Source organism: Furipterus horrens, unplaced genomic scaffold, assembly GCF_987537825.1.
Source record: "Furipterus horrens unplaced genomic scaffold, mFurHor1.1.pri manual_scaffold_3, whole genome shotgun sequence".
NCBI lineage: Eukaryota > Metazoa > Chordata > Mammalia > Chiroptera > Furipteridae > Furipterus > Furipterus horrens.
Genome location: NW_028327173.1, coordinates 148,068,540 through 148,092,133, shown reverse-complemented (window position 1 = coordinate 148,092,133; position 23,594 = coordinate 148,068,540). Strand labels below are relative to the sequence as shown.

The 23,594-nt window shown below is 39.8% G+C and overlaps 1 protein-coding gene across 2 annotated transcripts; it reads left to right on the top strand.

Moving 5' to 3' along the window:
• The first annotated feature begins 6,466 nt into the window (after positions 1-6,466).
• On the top strand, positions 6,467-21,954 carry NDUFAF1 (NADH:ubiquinone oxidoreductase complex assembly factor 1). 2 transcript variants are annotated; one of them, XM_090270443.1, is made up of 5 exons: positions 6,467-6,529; positions 12,146-12,794; positions 15,693-15,878; positions 21,092-21,166; positions 21,714-21,954. In XM_090270443.1, the coding sequence occupies exons 2-5, from the start codon at positions 12,222-12,224 to the stop codon at positions 21,861-21,863; spliced, it is 984 nt and encodes a 327-aa protein (XP_090126569.1). In that variant the 5' UTR covers positions 6,467-6,529; positions 12,146-12,221; the 3' UTR covers positions 21,864-21,954. The 2 variants fall into 2 exon arrangements, with proteins under 2 accessions (XP_090126569.1, XP_090126568.1); XM_090270442.1 differs by having other exon boundaries at positions 6,470-6,593.
• The last annotated feature ends 1,640 nt before the right edge of the window (positions 21,955-23,594 follow it).

Genomic DNA, 23,594 nt, shown 5'->3' with positions numbered 1-23,594 from the left:
TCAAAAAGCTGAAGTTAAGATCACCCACTGAGAATCACTTGGGGTAGATTCAAAAGGCAGAAGAATGCAGCCTTCTATAAACAAGTTGTCAATAGGTAGTTTTCAGAAGATTCCAAGTCATTAATCTATTTATTGGATGCTTACTTTGTCCCAGATACTGCCGGGCATTTACTTCTGTGTAAAGCTCCTTCTATGTCCTGTATTCTGTTATTTCTACTTCTCAGAAGCATTACTCTGTTAATTATTGATCTCTTTTCTATGTCCTCAATCTCTTTTTATGCTGGCTCCTTCCTTTCATCTGAAAAGTAAAAATGTGGCCTTGGCCAGGTGACTCAGTTGGCTGGAACATCGTCTTGTACACCAAAAAGGTTGCAGGTTCAATTCCTGATTGGGGCATGTATGGGAGACAACCAATTGATGTTTCTCTCTCATATCAATGTTTCTGTCTCTCTCCCTCTCTCTCTAAAACCAAGAAACATATCCTCAGGTAGGGATTAAAAAAAGAAGATAAAAGTAAAAATGTGTCTCCTCTTGCTTTAATTATGTTCTATTCTCTTCTTCACAGCCCTTTCAGTTAGGATGCTTTTGGCTGCAAGTAGCAGAAAACTCAACTTACATTGGCTTAAACAAAAGCATCTACTGGCTCTTATGACTGAAAAGTCCAGAAGCAGATTTGGCTTTAGGGAAGGCTTGATTCAGCAGCTCAAATGATGTAAGAAGGAGCCAACTTTCTTTCTGTTTTTAGCTCTGCCTTACCTTGGTGTTCCACCCCACTCACACCAAGGCAACTGTATGTTGTCTCCTCATAGTTACAAAATGGCTCGTATTCTTCCACCACATTACTAAGGGAAAGATAGAGGATCTCTCTCAGGACCTCCAAGGGAGAAGGAGGAAGCTGCTTCTTCCTGGAAGACCCCATTAACTCCTTGGCACTGACTGGATTAGTTGTCAATTTCTGAACTAATTCCTTCAAACAAAGGGATGGGCTCTGCCGAATGAATTAAACCAGCTAGGGCAACCCTTGGAGTTGGATTTGGAGTTAATTCCATCCAAATTATGTGGCTGAGAATGGAGGAGGAGTGGTTTACTAAACAATATTTGGGGAGCTCTGGCTGGTGTGGCTCAGAGATTGAGCATCAGTTTGCCAGCTGAAATATCGCTAGTTTGATTCCCAGTCAGGGCACATGCCTGGGTTGTGAGCCAGATCCCCAGTGAGGTCCCCTCCCTCCCCTCTCTCTAAAAATTAATAAATAAAACCTTTAAATAATATTTGGGGACAAATATTGCTTCTCAAATTACATGTCATAGTTCATCTTCCATTTATTCTTTTTTATACAGTAGTGCATAAGCTTTATTTTTTATTTTTTTATCTATCGATTTGAGAGAGAGAGAGAGAGAGAGAGAGAGAGAGAGAGAGAGAGAGAGAGATCAGTTTGTTGTTCCATTTATTTATGCATTCATTGGTTCATTCTTGTGTGTGCCCTGACCAGGAACTGAACCCACAAACTTATTGTACAAGTACAATGCTCTAACTGAACTATCTAACCAGGGTCTTCCACTTATTTTTTAGCCTTGAATCCAGGATAATAATTGTTCCCCATGCCCAGATAATCAATTTTTCCAAGTCTCTAGGTCTCAGTATTCTGCTTCATGGCATGGAATACTTTCTCATGTTCTAATAGGGAAATTTGCTACTTTGACTGCAAATTCTGCATATTGGGTGTCCCTTGTCACACCAGGTGATCCTCAGTATACTTGAGTTACTCAGGAATGTTTCCTTCCAGGTACCCTACACAGGCATTTGCACAAGCAGTTGAAACTAAAACAGGTGGCTTCATTTCAAAATGAAAGTACTAATCTTCTATGAGAATATAAAGCGGATTGAATGCTAAATGAGGTTACAATGAAGTAGTAGAAGTGGATGAAACCTCAAAGAGGAACAAAGGCTTAAGGACTAAATCTTGAGAAATCCCACATTTAGGGGCTGAGGGAAACAAAATGCTGAATAATGCCCTACTTGTTAAAACCATTCAAGCCAATATTACCTGAATCTTCTGAAGGCTTAATCTGTGGCAAAAGTTTACACTTGACTTAATCCTAATTTCCATATCATGTTTATTAATCTCTGGCTTTCACATGCTGACCAATTTAGGAGTAATTTAGGTTTTTCTCTCCATGATACTAGCCACATTTCAAGTACTCAATAGCTGCATATGGATAGGGCTACCAAACAGAATACTAATATATGCAACTGATATAGAACATTGCCATCATTACAGAAAGTTCTGTGGGTTTAGACGGTCTCTGCATATTTGCCTGTATTTCCCACTGGGTCAACCTGGATGTGCTATTTCTATTAAAATTTTAAAAATTAGTCAAGCCGTATACTTAGAGATGGTGGCACAAACTGGGATCTATTATTTAGGATTAGCGACATAGTGAGTGATAAACCTGCATACGAAATGACTTAAATAGGAAAAAAAATTATTATTCATGTTGAAATCCAAGTCTAGATGTAGGCAATTCAGGCTCCTTTAGCTGCTCTGATTCACAAAGTCCTCAAGGTCCCAGGCTCCTTCCTATTTTTCTGCTACTTCAGCAGGAGGTTGCCCTCAACCTCATGGTTCAAGATTAGGTTTCAACCTGGCCAGGTAGCTCAGTTGGTAAAGCATCATCTCACTATGCCAAACTTGTATGTTTGAGCCCCGGTCAGGGCACATACAAGAAGCAATCAAAGAATGCATAAAAATAAGTGGAATGACAAATCGATGTTCTTCTCTCTCTCTCCCTCCCTCAGTCCCTTTCTCTCTCTGTCTAAAATCAATCAATAAATTTTTTTTTTTAAATGGAGTTTTACTTGTCATTTCCAAGTTTTAGGCAGAATATGAAAGAGGGGGAAGCCGCATACCAGCTGTCTTTTAAGGAATCACATGACATTTCCACTCACATTGGAAGCTGTAAAGGAAGCTAGGAAATGTAAATTTACTCACGTTTCCAGTTAAATATTCTATCACAATAAAATTAATGAAAAACAAATATCAGGAATCAATGAGTAGTTTTCCCCACGGGGCTCAACTGCTGAATATGAGGAGCAGATTAGAAAATGCCAATCAGGAACTGCAGCTATTAAGTCTGTCCAATTCTTGCACCCTGGCCAGTGAGGCTTAGCCAAAAGCAGTTCAGGTTGATAATATTTGTAATGGCATGGCAGATGTAGCAGGTTGTTCCCAAATCCAAGTCAGAAGGGTGCTGTGACTATAACTGTAAAGAATAAAATTGCCTCAGTGTCAAGTGTATTGGTGGAGGATGGATTGGGATTTTACCTGCCTGGAGTGGACTAAGACCTGAGTCACAGAAAAAGAACATGTCTGGGTCCAGATATTTATTCAAGTGACATCACAAAATGCTGGACCTGAGAGCTGCAGAAAGAAATATCCCCAAAAGAAAGACAGACAACTCATTTTGTTCAACAGAAAATCCCCTTGAACACTGCCAGCTCTTTCTAATTAGGTGACCGTCCTCACCTGCTAGTCTGTCTGGACTGCAAGGTGGGCTTCCCTATCAGGAAAGACTGTCCTGGATAGATGGCCTTGAATCTCAAATCAGGCTCATTTTCTGTTGTAGATGAATAAATGGTCATTCTGGTTTGCCATTTCTCCTCCTGTAAAGTTGTTTGGTGTGAATTAATCCTCTGAGTACACAGGTATAACCAAGTTCCCAGATTGGCAGAGCAGAGAACTAACCCTAGATCTGTAGTGACATCACCACCACCCCAAATTCTCACGAGGTAATTTCCTTTTCTAAAATCATTTATTTCCTTTGCCTGGATCATGCCCTAATCATGCTTAACATCTGAAGGAACTCCATCAAGACATGAAATTGCTGAATCATATTGCCTTTTGCCTGAATGATTGCAATATTCTTTTGTTGGCCTGGGTCACTACAGTGCTTCCTAAAGGTTTTCATGAAATTTGTTCTTTGGCCTCTTAAGGAAGTACCCGCTCTGTGTCTAACTTTGTGTAGGTTATTATAGAAGACATTTTAAAGTATATGGCAAAATCACTACCTTCAGTTTTTTTACCTTCCTGTTGAAGAGAAAAGGCTCGTACATAAAACAATGAATGAGAAGTTTAGTCAAGTTTATAATCTAGTTTTCATTTGAAAATGATTGTCAGTGTATAGCATAAAGAATAAATATTATAGGATGTCAGGCCCTGGCCAAGTACTCAGTTGGTTAAAATGTTGTCCCCATACACTGAGGTTGTGAGTTCAATTTCAGTTCAGGGCATGTATAAGAAGCAACAAATAAATGCATAAATGAGTGGAACAACAAGTCGGTGTTTCTCTCACTTTCTCCCTTCCTCTCTCTAAAAAATAATCAATTATAGGATGTCATAAGGAAAGCAATCATTAAGAGATAGACGCATTAAGGAAAGTTTTTAAGGAGAACATGGGATTTAAGGTGTGCTTTGAATAGGTATAGTCTATGTATCAATTAGGATCTATTGGTTGCAAGTGATAGAAACTCGACTCAGATTAATTTAGGTAAAAGGAATTTATTGGTGCTTGGAAGTCAAGGAAAGACTCAATAGCCAAGCTGTGGCAAGACAATTGATGCAGCTGAGCCTCAGGAACAACTAGAACTGGCAAAATAAATGCTGACTGAACTTTCTTTTATCTTCCCATTCCTGCCTCTTTCAGCTCCTTTATTTTATCTTGCTGCAAACCAGTTTTCTTCACAATATTAGCAGGTAGCCCAGGAGCTCCACAAAAGCCACAGGGATAAAAGGGCTCTTCCTAGTTTTAGTTCAGAAAATTCCTGGGAATAGCCTGATTGGCCCAGTGCAGACCTGGTGCTTACCACTGGACCAATCAGTTGAAGTGGGGAGAGTCTTGTAAACATCTGAGAAAATTTATGTGATGCCAAAGAGGGAGGAATGCTGAGCAGAGAAAATATTAACTCCATTATGAGGAGGACTGAGTGTGGTTTAGGCAGATACCAGCTTGGATGTAAATTGAGGTTAAGTATGAGTATTATAGATGGAGCAGGATATTAGAATTTATGTAGTGGCACATCTAGATGTCAAAGGAATATGGTTATTAGTTCTGAGTGCCACATTTAAAAATGGAAGTAGACAAACTGTTGTGTCCAGAGTAGGGCAGAGTAGATGGAATGTAAGTTGTATAAGAGCAGTAACTAACTATCTGGGTTTCACTGGATTTGGAGAGAAGGAGCAAAGTATCAGAGACAGCAAAGAGAGCTCCATGGGATTTAGGGTGGGTGAGAGAAGGTCTTGAGAAGAGAAGTCAAGGATAGGCCAAAGACTTTCAACTTAAAAGAATGTGAGCATTTACAGAAATAGGGAAGATAGGAGGAATTAATATGGGTAAATATAGTTCAGTTTTAGACATACCGGATTTGAGATGCTAGTGGTATATCCCACTGCTGGAACTGCTTTGAAGAGGTTCTAAATGTTTGCTGGGGCATAGCAAAGAGATGGTCACAGTCTTTAGATAACTCATATCTGAAACTAGAAAGGAGGAAGGTGCAGTCTGGGCTTTGGAGACAACCCTATTTAAGGTTGTGGAAAGAGAAGAGTCAGTGAAAGGGGCAGCTAGGGAAGGTGGGAGTAGATAGGGAGGTAGGCAAGTGTAGAGACTAGAGAAGTCAGAGCAGAATTTCAAGAAGCAAGAGGTGGTGGCGTGGAAACGGGTGATGAAGGAATCTTGGAAAAGGCAAATATATTTGGTGAGGTCTTTTCCGAATCCTGGAGAAGAACGGTGTTGAGTGCCAGGGACTGACAATTTTAATTCAAGCTGAGCCCTTAATTCCTGCTAGCACTATACTAGGTGCTGGGGACAGGAAGAGTAGCGCAGTCTGGACCCAAGAAGCTCACGATGTGTTGGAGGAAGTGAGAAATAAATGAACAGTTAAGATACAATGTTGAAAAGTGTTTAAATACAGGTGTGCACAAGATGATAATAGAAGCTCTGCGGAGTGGGCGACCCCACCCGGCGGGATAGGGAAACCGCGGGTAGGACGACTTGCTGTCTTTGTGCGTGCTCAGTCTCCAAAGATTTCTGCGGGGGCAATTCCAATAGAACCACTTTTCTGAGATAATAGCTCTTGGGCGGCTGCAGGGCGATGGGGCGAAGGAACGTTAGCAATATCAGGGTCCTATTTTAAAGATGCGGGTTGTTAGTTTGCAGCCAGAAGATGGGATGCAGGAGGAAGAGGCGAACAACTTGTCTAAACTCTCTCCTTTTTCTCACATAAGGAAGGATACATCAGGAGTGGTGGAGGTCAGACTTTTTGGAAAGCCAGTTGACCGAAAGCCTCAGGTCGCCCGGCATGGGGATCCTCCTTACTATTCCAAGGCCTCCGCAAAGGGCCGGAACTCTAGTGTAAGAACGCCTGTTTTGGCGCCGGATTGTAAAAGCAGACGGATTTACACGGGGAGAGTGGATTACCCGGTCGGGAAAAGCTGGAGACACGGACGGAAGCCACTCATGAACGCCGGCCGGAGAGGCAAGTGGGCTTTTGGTGGCAGTTCGTGTGTCCCGGACGTACGAGGGTCACACAGCCTTAGCAGGTGAGGGGTGAGGGGACCACTTCACTGCAGTATGAGTCGGACCGCTCCGCGACTCGGATCGGGAGACTACCGCCGGGATCGAGAGTTTTGCCACTTGCTGTATTACCTGGGGCAATTTTATTTTGGAACCTTCGTTTTCTCTCTCCGTGTTTGGAATAATAATAGTACCTCAGAGTTGTTGTGAGGAGTCAGTGAAAATACACTTAGAATAGTTTCTGGCACATGGTAAGCCCTGGATGTACAATCTTTAAAAAGATTGCTCCATTTCACTGCGTGGGTTACGTCGCCGTCAAAAGTCACCCACTTAGGCCGGGATCATCTGTGAATGGATTTGACTTTATTGGTAAAAATATGAAACAAAACATTTATAATTAAAGTTGCATTATTAGAGAATTAACACTACTGAGGGTTTGGAAAATAGGGTGAATATTACTCGTAATTCCATCATCCTACATGAGACTCTTATCCCTCAACCCCGCCCCCAAATTTTTTCTGTACATTTTTATACTTGTAATGTTAGCATATATGCAATTTTTATTCCTTTTTATTTGCCACTTAGTGTAGCCTATGTATGTGGTTCAGAAGAATTTGTTTCCCAAATTCCTGTATATGTAAAGATAAAATCATTTAAGTACTATCAGTGAGGGAAATTTAAATATTACCTATGATTCCTCGGTATCAAATCACCTTTTTATTTTTCCTGGTTTTCTTCTATTTTTAATTCATGTGAAAACATATTGTTGACATGATTTTCATTTATTCAGCAAACATTGAGCATCAGTTATGTTCAAGCCATAGTCCCTAAAGTTAAGGAGGATAGGCTAGTAGGTAGACAGATAAAAGCAAGAGTCTAATACTATGTAAGGATTGTGAGGTATGCACAGGTTCTTCTGACACTATAGAGGAAGAGCAATGTCAATGTCCACCACAGTCAGAGGCTATTAGGAATATACCTATTGCCCAACAAGTTGGGTTTATTACTCCTTGTAGTGAGGTAGAACACGCTGTGGGAAACCATGGGGCATCTCAGTAAGAGGGTGTTAGAAGGGATTTGTTACAGACATGCGTTGTTTAACAACAGGGATACATTCTGAGAAATGCATTGATAGGTGATTTTGTCAGTGTTTGAATGTTATAGAGTGCACTTACACAAACCTAGGTGGTATAGCCTGCTACGCACCTAGGCTGTATGGTACAGAATATCTCTCCTACGCTTCAAGCGTATACAGTATGTTACTGTATAAAACAACACAAGATTAAATGAAGCACGAGAAAAAATGATGCAATCATGAAGTGTGGTAAACAAGATGTAAGAGGCTGCTGATGGTGTAGCAAAGCATACAGTTTTATGGCAAACATTTTTACAAGTAGAAAGAGTATATTCTAACAATAAAAAGGTATAGTATAGTAAATGAAACCAGTAACATAGTCGTTTATTATCATTAATTATCAAGTAATAAGTATCATATGTGATTGTATGTGCTATATTTTCATATGACTAGAAGCACAGTAGGTTTGTTTACACCAGCATCACCACAAACATGTGAGTAATGTGCTGCACTATGACAGTCTGATGTAAGGATGGCTATGATGTCACTAGGTGACAGGAATTTTTCAGCGCCATTACAGTCTTACTTATGGGACCACCTTTGTATACTTGATTTGTATTGGGTTGGCCAAAGGTACATTTAATTTTTTCTATAGAATAAAAGACACATTTTTCATTTTCATCAATAACTATTGATATGGATATTTTGAGTATGTTGGCTATCAACTATGTGACATAACACTGATTGTTCTCAATTAATGTCTCAATTTGATCATTATCGATTTCAACTGGTCTACCCATCTGGTCCATGGAGCATTGTCCAGCAGGAAATCTCCAGCATGAAACTTCACAAACCACTTTTGACACATTTGATCAGTCACAGTACACACTCTGTACACTGCACAAATCTTTTATTTTTTTAAGATTGTATTTATTTATTTTCAGAGAGAGGGGGAAGGGAGGGAGAAAGATAGGAAGGGAAACATTGATGTGAGAGAGAAACATCAGTTGGCTGCTTTTCACACTCCCCCAACCAGGGAACTGGCGGACAACCCAGGCATGTGCCCTGATTGGGAATCAAACCAGTGACATTCCATTCACAGGCCAGTGCTCAACCCACCAAGCCACACCAGCCAGGGCTACACAGATCTATTTGTGTTTCAGTTGTGTTTTTACCTGTCTTAGAAAATAAAGCATAATATGCTGAAAATGTGTATTTTCTTCTACAATATTAAAATGGCTACACAAAAATTCACCAATTTTGATGTTTTTAAAAAAATGCATGCTGATAAGATAGCTGACACAATACAGTCTAACAAAATTGTTTCGAATGAAGTTCAACACCACTAAGTGCTATTAGAGCCATCCTGCAGAGAAAAACAAACTTTTTGGCCAACCCAATAGTTGACTGAAACATTATTTGCTCATGACTATAATGGATGTAGGTTTGTGTTAAGTGCTTTTAGGGGAAGTAGTCAGGAGGTGGAGGTGATTCTGTGATCGGGCATTATAAATCTTATCTAGGAGAGAATCTTACCTATCTAGAGTGAGGCTAATGTCATGACTGGTCAAGATACAGCAATCACTCCTATTAGCCAGGATAGTAGAATATTTGTTGGCACATTTGTGGTATGAACAATGTTCTTTTTTTTCTGTGTTCAGACAGGATTACACTGGTCTTAATAATAGAGCTGAGGGTATTGCCCATGGATATAAGGAGAAGTTAGGCCAGGGAGTTGAGTACATTTTGGAGGGCCTTCTGTATCATTTTAGGAGTTTGAATTTCTGGGGGAAATGGCTGAATTGTTATAAGGGGAGTGCCATCATATTTTAAAAATTCCCTTTTGTTGTCAGGCAAAGAGTGAATTGGAGGGAGATCAAAGGGAGATGTGTTAGGGCTTTGCTATTTAAAGGTTATTCTGTGAGGCTAATAAGGGTATCACCTGGATGCTTGTTAGAAATGCAGAATTTCAGGCGCCATTCTGTACCTAATAAATCAGAATCTGCATTTTAACAAAATTCCAAGATTATTCATAGGCACTTTAAAGTTTGAGAGGCCCTTTGTTAGGGAAATTACAATAGTCCTGGTAAGAAGCAGTAAGATATTGAACCACGACACTGGGAATGGAGGTGGAGAAATGTGGAGGTATTATTTGTTCAATAGTTAGAAACATTCCGCATCCCTGAGACCATCCTGAGAGCTGGAAGTACCATAATGAAGATAATCTTTCCTGAAGACTGTTCAGTTTGGTGGGGAAGACTGACAAGTGAACTTGTCAGTAAACTGTAGCAGGATAAGTGTAAGCCCAGGATCAGTGAGAACACATCAGAGGGATGTGGGTCTCGGTGGAACTGAGTAGTCAAGGAAGGGTTCTTGGAGGATATTTAAGCAGAGTTCCAAAGGATAAATTAGCCAGGCAAAATTAGTAGAAGGCATTCCTGGCCTAGTAGCAGCAATGGGTTGAGGCCTGAAGTTCAGAGGGAGTACTGAGGTGCTCATTGAACCATAAGTGTTTTCTGTGATTGGGGCACAGAGGGTGTGACTACAGGTCGGGCTGCAGAGATATGGGCAGAGGCTAGATCTGGAGGAGTCTTGTGGACTCTGGAAAAAGTTGGGCTTTATTCTTAAGACCATGAGAGAGCCTCTGAAGGGTTTTAATAAGAGAAGATGAATGACTAGTTTTGTGTTTTAGGCTTCTTCGAGATGCAGAGCGGTGGGATGAGAGGGGGTTTGCAAGCCTGGAGGAAGGAAGCAGAGTGCAGTGATCTAGGAGAGAGAAGGTGCTGATTCACCTGGGGTGGGGAGTGAGGGAGGAGGGAAATTCTAGAAAGTACGACTAGTCTTCTGTTGTAATTAGAGTAGTCTGGGTGTTATTTTGATGTAGACTGTTAGGCAACTGAGGCAGGTGAACTGGATTTTGGCATTTTAGAGGCTTTTAAACAAGTTCAGTGTTCCATTTAGTTTCTCATTCAGTACAGTGTTCTGACTAGTGGGTGAGTTTCTATTTATTTTCTCTCTCCTGGTCTCTAGGGCCAGGAGAGAACAAATACAAAGAAATTGGCATTACATATTTTATTTCCTTTTAGGGGTAGTTGGAACAGTAGGTGAGGGGACTAGTCTTCCTGGTTGTGGCAGCACTTCCTGCCAGCACTTATTACATGTTGCTGCTAAGAACAAAATTATTATTTTACTAGAGCTATAGGAGGTATATCACTAATCCTTTACATATAGAGAGGCAGCAGCATCGAGTGGAAGGACTTCAGGCCAGTGGTCTAGTTCTTGTGTCTTTACCATTAGCACTGTGAGCTTAGGCAAGTCACTTAACCTGTTGGTGTGGCTGTTTGCTAGAGAAGGGAAATATCTACCTGCCTTATCTTACAGGAATCATGTGCGCATTAATGAGATAATATATGTTGAAGTGATTTGAAAATATTAAGAATGGTATTTAAATGTGATGGTATTAGTGCTGTGGTTTAGTTTCTATCTTTAAGGAGCTCAAATAGTGACTGATAGTCATAGCCTTGTTACTCAGAGTGTAAGCCTTGGACTAGGAGCCTGTTAAGACATGAAGAATCTTGGGGATCTTGAGAGACCTGTTGTATAGCCATCATTCCATCTGATCTTCAGAAGAATCCCTTAAGGTAGGTAGGAAATGGAGACTTCAAAAGATCAACTGCTTTACCTGAGGTTTAGCCATATAGCCATGTAAGATTGTCAATATTCACAATACTCACAACCTAATAAAAGTTCAGAGCCAGGTGTTAAGTCCAAGTTTTCTAACTCCATATACAATGCACACTGTAAGTCCCTTTTTGTGTGTGTGCATGAGGTGCTAATACGTCAGTTAGTCTAGGTCCTGGATGAATTAGTTGAATACTTTATTTCAGAAACCAATTATTTCTTTAAAAATCCAATCCTGGTGGAGTCACCAAAAAACAAAAAATGAAAGAAAAAACCCCCAGAAAACAACAAAACCCCCAAACAAGCAGACAAACAAAATTGAGCATAAAAATTTGTTTTAGCTGACACAATCTCACCCTGACTAGTGTGGCTCAGTGGGCTGGGCGTCATCCTGCAAACTGAAAGGTTGCCAGATCAATTCCCGGTCAGGGCACATGTCTGGATTTCTGGCCACGTCTCCAGTTGGGGGCTTGTGAGAGGCAACTGATTGATGCTTCTCTCTCACATCCATGTTTCTCTCCCTCTCTCCAAAAAAATAAAATAAAATCTTTTTACAAATTGAAACACATTTGAATGATTTTGGGGTTGATTATAAACTCCATGAAAAGACCTGTATTTCTATTCATTTTGGTATTTTTTTTACAATGCAGTGGGATGCATTATGTGCAGTGTGACTAGTATTCTCATAGTAAGCCCTGGGTAAATGTTTATAGAATTAGAAAATAAGTTCATGAATTTCATAATACATGATCCATGCTGAATTTGAAATTGTGATGTATTTTTTGCTACACTGGTAACTCCTCAATGTCTCTTCTATTGTAGGTGGAATTGGGCTATTTGCTGAAGCTTCTTTCCCTAGTAGCCTAGGGAGAAATTTACATTTTGACTTTTTCTTACCATGGCTTTGGTTCCCAAATTGATGAATGGCACTTATATTCTTAGAAAATGCCTGAAGCCAAGTGTTGCCTCACCTTCATTTTTGAATACTCGCTTTGCAGACTATTGTTCCAGTAGTCTTCAGAAACCAGTGGCTACTCCAGGCAAAGCTTCCTCTCAGAGGAACACTGAAGGGGGTTTGCAAGGAGATCACCAGAGAGAAGTTGCTTTGGATATAACTTCTCCTGAGGAGCCTGAAGTTAGTTTTGATAAAGCAATTAAAGAAGAAATAAAGGACCATTTTAGGCAGTTGAAGGATGATATTGTGAATTATTGGACAAGGCCTGAAGGCCGCCCTGTGCAGGAGGCCTTGATGGAACAAGCCAAAGTTGTCTGGCAGTTCCGTGGAAAAGAAGATTTGGATAAGTGGATAGTGACTTCGGATAAGACAATTGGAGGGAGAAGTGAAGTGTTCCTGAAAATGGGCAAGAATAACCAAAGTGCACTGCTGTATGGAACTCTGAGCTCTGTGACGCCTCAGGACGGGGAGAATGGTCGCAGTGGGTACTGTGCAATGATGTCCAGGGTTCCCAAGGTAGGTTAGGAGCCTGAGTTTTCTGGTAAACTGGGGTGAACTTCATTGTGGCATGAACTGTAGCCAAGAGCTTTTGTTTCTGTAAATGAAAACACCTAGCATCTCATCTCGTATGGGGTTAAATAACTATTAGGCAAAAGTGTAAAGCTGAAGCACAGGGCATCACTTTGGGACAGCTTGGGGCATTCTTATCTTTGAGGACCCCTGAGAGGTTAGACAATTGAACGATGATCTGGGGAGATTTGCATCTCCTCTAACGTAGACCACAGACCCAGTAATGGCCAGGGGTTCCTTAGAGTGGATGTAAGATCAACCTGTGGCTTTTTTTTTTTTTTAAGTAAACTTAATTTTAGAGTAGTTTTACAGAAAAATTGCAAAGTAGTACAGGGAGTTCCTCTATGGCTTTCACCTAGCTTCTCCAGTTGTTACCATCTTACATTGCTATAGTACATTTGTCACAACTAAGAAACCAGCATGGTACATTACTATTAACTGACTCCAGACTCTATTTGAATTCCACTAGTTTTTCCACTAATATTCTTTTTCTTATCCAGGGTCTCATCCAGGGTTCCTCATTACATCTAGTTGTCATGTCTTCTTAGTCTCCTCTGGTCCATGACAGTTTCTTAGGCTTTTCTTATTTTTCATGAAGATTTGAGAAGTACTGGTCAGGTATTTTGTAGAATGAACTTTAATTTGGGGTTTTCTTATGTTTTTTTCTTCTGGTTAGATGGGTTCTGGGTTTTCAGGAAGAATGACAGAGTTTAAGTATCCTCATCATATATGAAAGGTACATGCTGGTAACATGACTTATCACTGACGTGTTAGCCTTGATCACCTGGTCAAGGTAGTATTTTCCAGGTTACTCCATCATTCAGTTACTTTTTTCTTTTTTCTTTACCATTTTCTTTGGAAGTAAGTCACTAAATATACCCTACTTTCAAGACGGGAAGGGTGTGGGGTTAAGTTTATCTCCTGGAAGGAGTAGTATATACATAAATTATTTGGGATTCTTCAGAAAGGAAGATTTGTTTCTTCTCCCACATTTATTTATTCCTTTAGTATGAACTCACACTTTGGATTATAATCCAATATTATGTTATTTATTTTGTTGCTCAAATTGTTCCAGCTTTGGCTATTGGGAGCTCTTTTAGGTTGGCTCCTCTCCCTTTGATCTGCCCCCACCCATCCTTTTGTTTTTCTGAGCACTTTCTTGGCTCTTCAAGATATTCTGGTTCATCTTGAATTTCCCCTATCCCAATGCTGGAATAAGCCATTTCTTGAAGGAGCTCTGGTTCCTTTTTTATGGAGAATGGCATTACAAACCAAAATCTAGGCTTTGAGTATGCTCGTTGGTACTGGGTTGACATAGCTAGGAAGTGTATACAGTATATGGTTATGAACCTGTGGAAACACACACATCTCTAATTATTTCTGTGTCCATATTAAGCTAAATATGAGTTCATACTAATGCTTTAATTCAGTACCATGTGGTTCATTCTAGCCTTTCCCCTCTTGCTTATCTGTAACAGAAACCTCTCCTACCATTTACCATCCATTTACTTATTAGTTTAACCCCAATATATATGTAAAGCAGTTCCAGAATTTTTAACCTATAACCCTGTGAGACAACTTTACCAAATAGAATACAATGTCTTTAGCCTTACAGTTTCCAGTCAGAACATTATTTTCCAAAGTTACTTAGGTCAGTTCATTTATTTTGCAACTGGCCTGTGACTTTTTGCAAATTTGCTGACAAGTATTATTTCAGGGCTGACCTGGACAGGTTCCCATGCCTAGCCTTGGCTACAGCTCCTTGGATATTGTGCTTTAAAGAGAAAGACAAATGTTAGGAGTAGTATTAGGCTCCCTTTCTCCAGATGATGAAAAAGAAAGGTAAATATTCTTTCAGAGGCAACAAACTATGCATACAAGATACTTTTTCAGGCCCTGAAAAATCTACAAAATTGATTTAATCAGTCCACAGTAGAAAATAATTCTACGGCTAGATGTGCACTGTGGAGTAATGGAAAATATTGATAACATTTATTAAGTGTACCCTGCCTATCCTTGTGCTGATTAGTTTAAATGCATTATTCCTGTTACTCCTCACAAAAATATTTTAAGGTATGATCATCCCAATTTTACAGATGAGGAAACTGAGGCTTGGAGAGATTTAGTAACTTGTACAAAATTATACAGCTAGTGAATAATAGTTCATATCTGTAAACTGGTTTTCTTGAGATCAGATTACCTCTGAGATTGCTATAAATAAACACCTTTGAAGTTAACACTATATTCCACTTAGAAAGAGAGAGACAGTATAGATAGTTGTTAAGAACACAGATTTTGGAGTTAAACAGTACTGGATTTGTTACTTATTAGTTGACTGCTCAGTTTCTTCATCTATAAAATGGAGTACAATGATAGTGTCATAGGGCTGTTGTAAGGATTAAATTATGTGTGCAAAGTTACGTCTAAATGAATGGTAGCTGTTGTTATAAAATATCAATTTTAAAACTTGAGCTCTTTCATAGTTTTCTAATTTATGTGAAGGCAGTTGTCATTAAATGGCCCAATCAGAAGCCATTGCTCCATTGGACCAGGGAAAGAACGTACCTAACAGTAATTCTTTTCCATTCAATGATACAAGTGAGTGCCTATGCCATGTAAATACTGTCCTGGGCCAGTCATGTCTTGAACATTACCTTAGAAACATACAACTGTCAGTCTTTTGTACTAAAATAAGAATCATCAGATTTATCTGCCTCCTTACAGTAAAAGAGCCGAAAAGAAAAAATGGCTAGTGGATCCTTTTGTTTGTTACACAAGGTGATGACTCACATGTTGCTAACAGTGAAAAATGAAGTGAAATTAACTTTCCTTTCTGCACCTTAGGGCCCTTTTGAGATAAAGAGATCTTATGATTGGTCCCAGTTCAACACTCTGTATCTCCGTGTCCGTGGAGATGGTCGGCCTTGGATGGTGAATATCAGGGAGCACACAGATATAATACAGAGGAAGAATCAGATGTATAGTTACTTCATGTTCACCCGTGGGGGGCCCTACTGGCAGGAGGTCAAGGTAAGAGCACAAGTCTTTACTGTATATGAAATTAGGTCTTTTGAGATCATGGTTACATTGTAGGTTTGTTTTGTTTTTTTCCTCATTAGTCCCTATTGGAAGGTGTGGGAAGGAAAAAAAGGAAGAAGACCTGGGGCGAGACTTTACATAATTGACTTTTTCTTTGATTAATATAAATGTTAGCCTACTAACCAGAAAATGTTTTTGATAAGAATATGGCCAGGTACATGCTAAGTTATGGGCAAATCTCTGCTTTGTGCCTAAGTAGATGTTTCTTTTTAAGTTTCTGCTATATCACCTTGTCAAGGCAACTCTACTAAGCTGATGTCCCTAGCTTAATAGAAAGGCTCCCTTAAGTGGAATAAATACTTCATACTTTACAATCATCAAATTTTTTATTTCTTTCTCTGGCTGGTGTGGCTCAGTGGATTGAGCACTGGCCTGAGAACCAAAAGGTTGCTGGTTCGATTCCTGGTCAGAGCACATGCCTGAGTTGCAGGCCAGGTTCCCAGTTGGGAGTGTGCAAGAGGCAACCAGTTGATGTATCTCTCACACATCACTGTTTTTCTCCCTCCCCTCCCCTCTAAATAAGTAAAAAAATAAATAAAATCTGAAAAAAAAAAGTTGTCTTAAAATATTTTATTTCTTCATAGTATAAAGGAATCTTATTTTATAAATGAGAAGAAGCTTTGAGAAGGTAAAAAATGTTAACCTAGAGGAAAATAAGCGGAAATTTAGGGAGGACTAAATCAAGTACCCATTTCTGTTTTCTGACTAGTGAAGATTTTTAATACATAAACTCAAAAGAAAGTAACCATTTTGCTCACACTTAAATCTAATGCTCATCCTGGATTTCTTTCTCCCCTATTCCACACCCAGCCCATTAGTGAATCCCATCATCACTACTTCCAAAAGTAACACAGAATCTGACATTTCTAGCCATCTCTTCCACTCTCACCCTAGTACAGGCATTTGGATTATGACAGTAGCATCTTTATGGATTTTCCTTTGTCTTCTTGCCCCCTTAAAATTCACTCTCCACACAGTAACAAGTGAGCTTTCTAAACCATAGCTCAGATTACATCCTTCATATGCTTAAAACCCTCCAGGTGGTTTCCCCTTACACCTACAATGAAGTTCAAATTCCTTAACATGGCCTACTGAACTTCCAATATCATATGGAATCGAATTGGTGACCTTTTGGTTTGTAGAAGGATGCCCAACTAACTGTCTTTATCTGCAGTATCCCCTCCTCCCTCCCTCCTCCACGCTGGTTCCTTTTCTGTGTGTCAGACCCAACAAGCTCACTTCCCTCTCAGACCCTTTGTATTTTGTGTTGTATCTCCTGCTGTGCTCTTCCCCTTATACCTCATGGGCTTCCTCTTTCCTGTTATTTGCCTCTCAGCTCGAAAGCTGCCTCACAGAGGACTTTGCTGGCCCCTTTAGCTAGAGTTGCACCCTCTAACCCAGTCACTTTCAATAATAACTAATAAGTTCATACATAGAACTTGGTGCAAAGTAAAATCATTTTGTTCACTTGTCTGTGTTTATTGTCACTCTCCACCCTGCTTCCTTGGAACATAAATTCTGTAAATTCTGAGAGCAGGGACCTTGTCTATATGGTTCATAGCTGTTTTCCCTGCACCTAAAACAGTGCCTGGCATGTAATAGGCACCTGATACATATTTGTGCACTAATATAGATATATAACCAAAAAATTATCATATATGTAACCCCTGTATACAAGTAATATATAATGGATTATTAAACAAAACAAATATTTCATTATAGAAAATTTGGAACCTCACAATCACAAAAGGAAAAAAATACCTTGTACCACACCCAGAGATAAAATACTATTTACACATAAAAAAAAAAAAAGGTATTGTGCTAATGCTATTATATAACAAATATTGTTCCCTGAACTGAATTTTATATAGTTTTCTGTTAAAATATATTTCTACATCATTTTAAATAAATTCATGTTATTATATAATAGACCACGATTTACTTAATCTTTTATTGTAATTTAGATTGTTTTCAGAGTTTTCACTGTTATACCAAACTCTGAGGTAAATATCCTTAATTATTTTCTTAGGATATATTCCTGGAAATAAAATTCCTAGAATAAGTGATGTGTACATTTTTAAGTTTAAAAATTTATTTATTTATAGGAAGAGGGGGAGGGAAGGAGAAAGAGAGGGAGAGAAACGTGGATGTGAGAGAGAAACATCAATCCATTGCCTCTCGAACGCACCCTGACTGGGACATGTGGTAGATAAAAATTTGGGAAGGATATCTTGGGAGCAAGGAGTCCCAGTCCCACACCAGGCTCCCAAGCCCAGGGTTCTAGTACCAGGAAGGTAAGTTCCCAAACTTCTGGCTGCAAAAGCCACCAAGGATTGAGTTGGTGGAAGAAACTGCTGGAACCCCAAACAGTTCCTGGCCCAAGAGCTTTATAGCTCAGGCAAGGTGACCCCCGGCAAAAGAGAAGTGGGGGCTGATCTTGGCCTGCACCACCTGGGAAACCCCAGGACCAGCATATCCAGTGGACAGCTACAGGCCATGCTGGAGCACCACCACCCTGCCCCTGCATAGCTGATCCTCCATGGAGGGCAGAGGCTGGTGGTCAGTGGTCAGAGCCGGTCCTTGCAGCTGGCTGGCCTGGGTAAATCCCTCCCATTGATCTGACAAGAGCAACCAAGGCTCAACTACAAGAGGAGGGCGTACTCAGCCCCCATGAAGGGCACACCTCAAGTACCCAGCTTGGGCAGTATGGGAGGCTGTGCCACTGGACCCAACAGGGCACCTACTGCATTAGGCCACACTACTAGACATGGAGTCAAAGCAGCTCTACCTAATACATAGAAACAAACACAGGGAGGCTGCCAAAATGAGACAAAGAAACATGGCCCAAATGAAAGAACAGATCAAAACTCCAGAAAAAGAACTAAACGAAATGGAGATGAGCAATCTATCAGATGCAGACACTGCTTATAAGGATGCATAAGAAACTTAGCAAGGACCTCAACAGCATAAAAAAGATCCAGTCAGAAACGAAGGATACACCTATTGAAATAAAGAGCAATTTACAGGGAAACAACAGTAGGGTGGATGAAGCTGAGAATCAAATCAATGGTTTGGAACATAAGGAAACAAAAAACAACCAGTCAGAGCAACAGGAAGAAGAAACAATCCAAAAAACATGAGGAAAGTATAAGCAGCCTTTGGGACAACTTCAAGGGTCCAACATTCACATCACAGGGGTGCGAGGAGAAGAGAAAGAGCAAGAACTTGGAAATCTATTTGAAAAAATATGGAGAAAAAACTTCCCTAATTTGATGAAGGAAATAGACATGCAAGTCCAGGAAGCAAGAGTCCCAAACAAGGTGGCTGCAAAGAAGTCTACTCCAAGACACATAATTAAAAAGCCAAAGGTTAAAGATAAAGAAAGAATCTTAAAAGCAGCAAGAGAAAAGAAGTTAGCCCTGGCTGGTGTGGCTCAGTGGATTGGGCACCAGCCTGAAAACTGAAAGGTTGCCTGTTCAGTCCCTAGTTAGGGCACATACCTGGGTTGCAGGCCAGGTCCCTGGTCAGGGGTGTGCAAGAGGCAACCAATCAATGTATCTCTCACACATCCATGTTTCTCTCCCTCTCTTTCTCTCCGTCCCCCCTTCTAAAAATAAATAAAATATTTTAAAAAGTAAAAAGCAGTTAGTTACCTATAGGGGAGTTCCCATAAGACTGTTAGCTAATTTCTTAAAAGAAACTTTGCAGGCTAGAAGGGATTGGCAAGAAATATTCAAAGTCATGAAAAGCAGGGAATTAACATCCAAGATTGCTCGACCCAGCAAAGATATCATTTAGAATCAAAGGGCAGATAAAGAGCTTCCCAGACAAGGAAAAACTAAAGGACCTCATCATCACCAAACTGTTACTAGGTGAAATGTTAAAGGGACTTATTTAAAGAACAGATCAAAACTATGAACAATAAAATGGCAAAAAATATATCTATCAACAATTGAATCTAAAAGAACAAACTAAGCAAACAAGAACAGTGACAGAATCATGGATACAGAGTGTTCTGATGGTTGTCAGATGGGAGGGGTGTGGGGATGGGTGAAGAGGTGAGGGGATTAAGAAGTACAAATAGGTAGTTACAGAATAGCCATGGGGATGTAAAGTACAGTATAGGACATGGAGTAGCCAAAGAACTAGTATGCATGACCCACAGACATGAACAATGGTGTGTGTGTGTGAGGGGATTGCCTGAGGGGGTGGGGAGTGCTGGGTGGAGGGGGGCAAAGTGGGTAAAATCAGGACAACTGTAATAGCATAAAAAATACAATATAATTTTTAAAACTTACTTTAAACTTATCAGTTTCAAAAACGTATTTGTTAGCCCATAGTTCTGTAGGTCATAAGTTCGGACACAGCGGATCTGTGTTCAATGCTCAGGGCCCTTTAAGTTTGTGATCAAGGTGTTAGCTGGGCTATATTGTTTTCTGGAGGCTCTGGGGAAATATCTTCCCAGCTCATTCCTGTTATTAGCTAAATTCAGTTCCTGTGATTGAAGGGTAGTTGTCATGTTTCTTTACTGGCTGTCAGCTGGGAGCCCCTTCCAGCTCCTAGAAGCTGCCTGCATTCCTTGCCATTTTAGCTCCATCCATCTTCAAAGCCATTGGTTGAGAACCTGCCCCCTCGCCCCCACTGAATCCCTTTTATTCTTCTAATCTCTTTCACCAGTCAGTCCCTTTTATGGGTTCAAATGATTAAGCCAAGGCTATAGAGAAAAATCTTCCTTATATAAAAGTCAACTGTTTTAGGACCCCACAGTCCCTTCATAGCAACACTGAGATTAGTGTTCAAATAACTCGAAGGTGTGTGCACATTAGAATTTGGAAATCTTGGGGTCCATTTTAGAATCCTGCCTACCACAATTGCAAGCTGCCCTCTGAAAGCTGTAATAATTTGCACTCGTATTAACAGTTTGCAAGTGTGCCTATTTCTCTCCATTCCTATTTTTCTATTGTTGTTTAATCTTTTCCTTAGTTATATATTTGTGACCCAAATGACTAGCCACTTGCCTCAAATGCATATATTAAATAATTTGAGAATTAAATGTAAACTGTTCTTTTATCATTTCAATTACATACAAAGGCCTCAGTTACTTACATTTTGGCTATGAAATAAATGGTTTGTTCTTTTTTCAGATTCCTTTCTCCAAATTTTTCTTCTCTAATCAAGGAAGAATCCGGGATACCCAGTACCAGCTTCTGCTGGACAAGGTAACATTTCTTCTACTTTGACTCAGAACTATATTATCTTTAGTGAAACAGAACTTTTGAAAATGAGTTCAGTCCATTTTTGAAGGCTGGCAAATGAAAGGTGAAAATTCCTACTCAAGGCCACCCCTGTAATACCCATACTGTTGTTGACACAGACCTATCCTTTCAGCCAAATCCCTATTTTGGAGAAATTTCATTATGGTCTTCTTTTCAGCATGCCTACATTTTATTTTAGCTTTAAAATAAGAGAACAGTATTAAGAGTTCAGGAGAGCTTCAAGAACCTCCATTAGACATTCATGTTGTCCTTACTAGTCGTTAGTGACACTGCGTTGAAGGAGGAGAGGAAGTCAAACCTGGAAAGGAAAGTAGCCCTGTACTTCCTCTTATAACTTGCTACAGCATATGAGAACTATGGTGTACTTGCTAAGGGCTGATGGTACAAAGACCCGGCTATCGTAATCACCTCATGGAATGGAAAACTCCAGGAACAACATCAGTACACTTAGTGTATGTGATTTTGATTAACTTCTCTATTTTAAATTTAGATCTCTTCTATTGGATTCACCTTGGCTGATAAAGTGGATGGTCCATTCTTCCTGGAAATAGATTTTATTGGAGTGTTTACTGATCCAGCCCACACAGAAGAATTTGCCTACGAAAATTCTCCAGTGCTTAGCCCAAGACTTTTTAGATAGAGATCATGTGGTAGTTTTGTATTACTAAACTAGGGTGGTAGTATCCATAACGATACAGAGACAAATAAAGTATTTCTTTAATGGCATCCAATCAGTGGCTGGTATATATTCCCTAAGACAAAGCTAAATGCTTATAGAGGGAAACACAGCATGAAACCAGGTCCTAAGCTGCACCTTAACTTAGCAAATGCAAGTACTATACTAATGCAGATACTTTATAAATAATGTTTTTGGTTAAAATGATTCCTATTAGAAACAATCCCTGCATGGTTTCCAAAGCAAGGAGTCTCTGGGATGACTGTTGATGGCCTTCTAACATTCTTTTCCTTATTGGTTTCTTCTGTTTTCTAATCCATCTTTGAGAAAGGTAGACTGCTGAAGAATATGAAAATAAACATGCTGTAGAAGTCACTGAGAAAAGACACACCTACTGTCTTAGTCTGCTTGGGCTGCTATAACACACTACTGTAGATCAGGTAGCTTAACCACATACACTTACTTCTCACAGTCCTGGGTGTTGAGAAGTCCAAGGTCAAGGTACCTGCATATCTGGTGTCTGGTGAGTGTCTGCTTCTTTGCTTATAGATGGCTGCCTTCTCACAGTCCTTCCCTTCTTACAAAGACAGACACTAATTCCATCACAAGGGTTCCACCCTCACAACCTCGTTGCCTCTCAAAGGCCCTCTCACCTCCAAGTATCATATTAGAAATTGGGGTTTCAACATGTGAATTTTGGGATGACACAAACATGTAGTCCATAACGTGTAGACAACTAGTTGTCCAAAGATGCGTGATCCTTACCAGTTCTTTCTTTACAGTGACTTTTAATATAACCACTAGAGAAACTAAATCAGGTATTAGAGTAATGTCCCCCATTTTTGAAGGCTTCCCCAGTCATTTTAATTATTATAGATTGCATAGACCAAAAATAAGACCTGATTAACAGAGTTTAAATTGATCAATTCTTGTCATCTTGGAGAAAGGAGATAGGAAACTATATTATAGTCAGAGTACCCTAAGAGAGCCAAGTTTAAAATAAATAAAAGAATACATAAAGGCCAATAGCTTTTCCATCATCTTGGCCTATATCTATTTTGTGTATTTTGATGTAATTATCTTTTATTTTTAACACCTTTTATTGGAGTATAATTTACAGAACAAACTTTGCCTGTTCTAAATGTACAATTCAATGATTTTTATTTTATTAATATTTTGTTTTATTTTTTAAATTATTTATTTAAGAAAAATATTTAAAAAAATATTATTAGAGATAAGGGAAGGGAGGGAGAAAGAGAGGGAGAGAAAGTGATGTGAGAGAGAGACATCGATAGGTTGCTTCTTGCAAGGGCCCTGACTGTGGATTGAGCCTGTCACCGAGGCATGCGCCCTGACCAGGAACCAAACCGGCAAACTTCCGGTCTGCAGGACGGTGCCCAACCAACTGATCCACAATGGTCAGGGAAATTTTATTTATTTTTAGAGAGAGGGGAAGGGAGGAAGGAAGAGAATGGAGAGAAACATCAATTGGGTGCTTGGGGACCTGGTCTACAACCCAGGCATGTGGAATCAAACCTGTGACCTTCTGGTTTGGAGGCTGGTGCTCTCAATTCACTGAGCCACACCAGCCACGGCTCAGTAATTTTTAGTATATTTACAGAATTGTGCAATCTCTACTACAAGCTAGTTTTAGAAGGTTTCCATCAGCTTAAAAAGAAACCTCAATGCCGCTTT

What these genes read in the sequence shown, in the direction of transcription:
- NDUFAF1 (XM_090270443.1), top strand. Translation starts at nt 12,222, where the DNA reads ATGGCTTTGGTTCCCAAATTGATGAATGGCACTTATATTCTTAGAAAA. An exon ending in CCTACTGGCAGGAGGTCAAG is followed by an intron (nt 15,879 to 21,091) that starts GTAAGAGCACAA and finishes TTCTTTTTTCAG; the next exon opens with ATTCCTTTCTCCAAATTTTT. An exon ending in ACCAGCTTCTGCTGGACAAG is followed by an intron (nt 21,167 to 21,713) that starts GTAACATTTCTT and finishes TTTTAAATTTAG; the next exon opens with ATCTCTTCTATTGGATTCAC.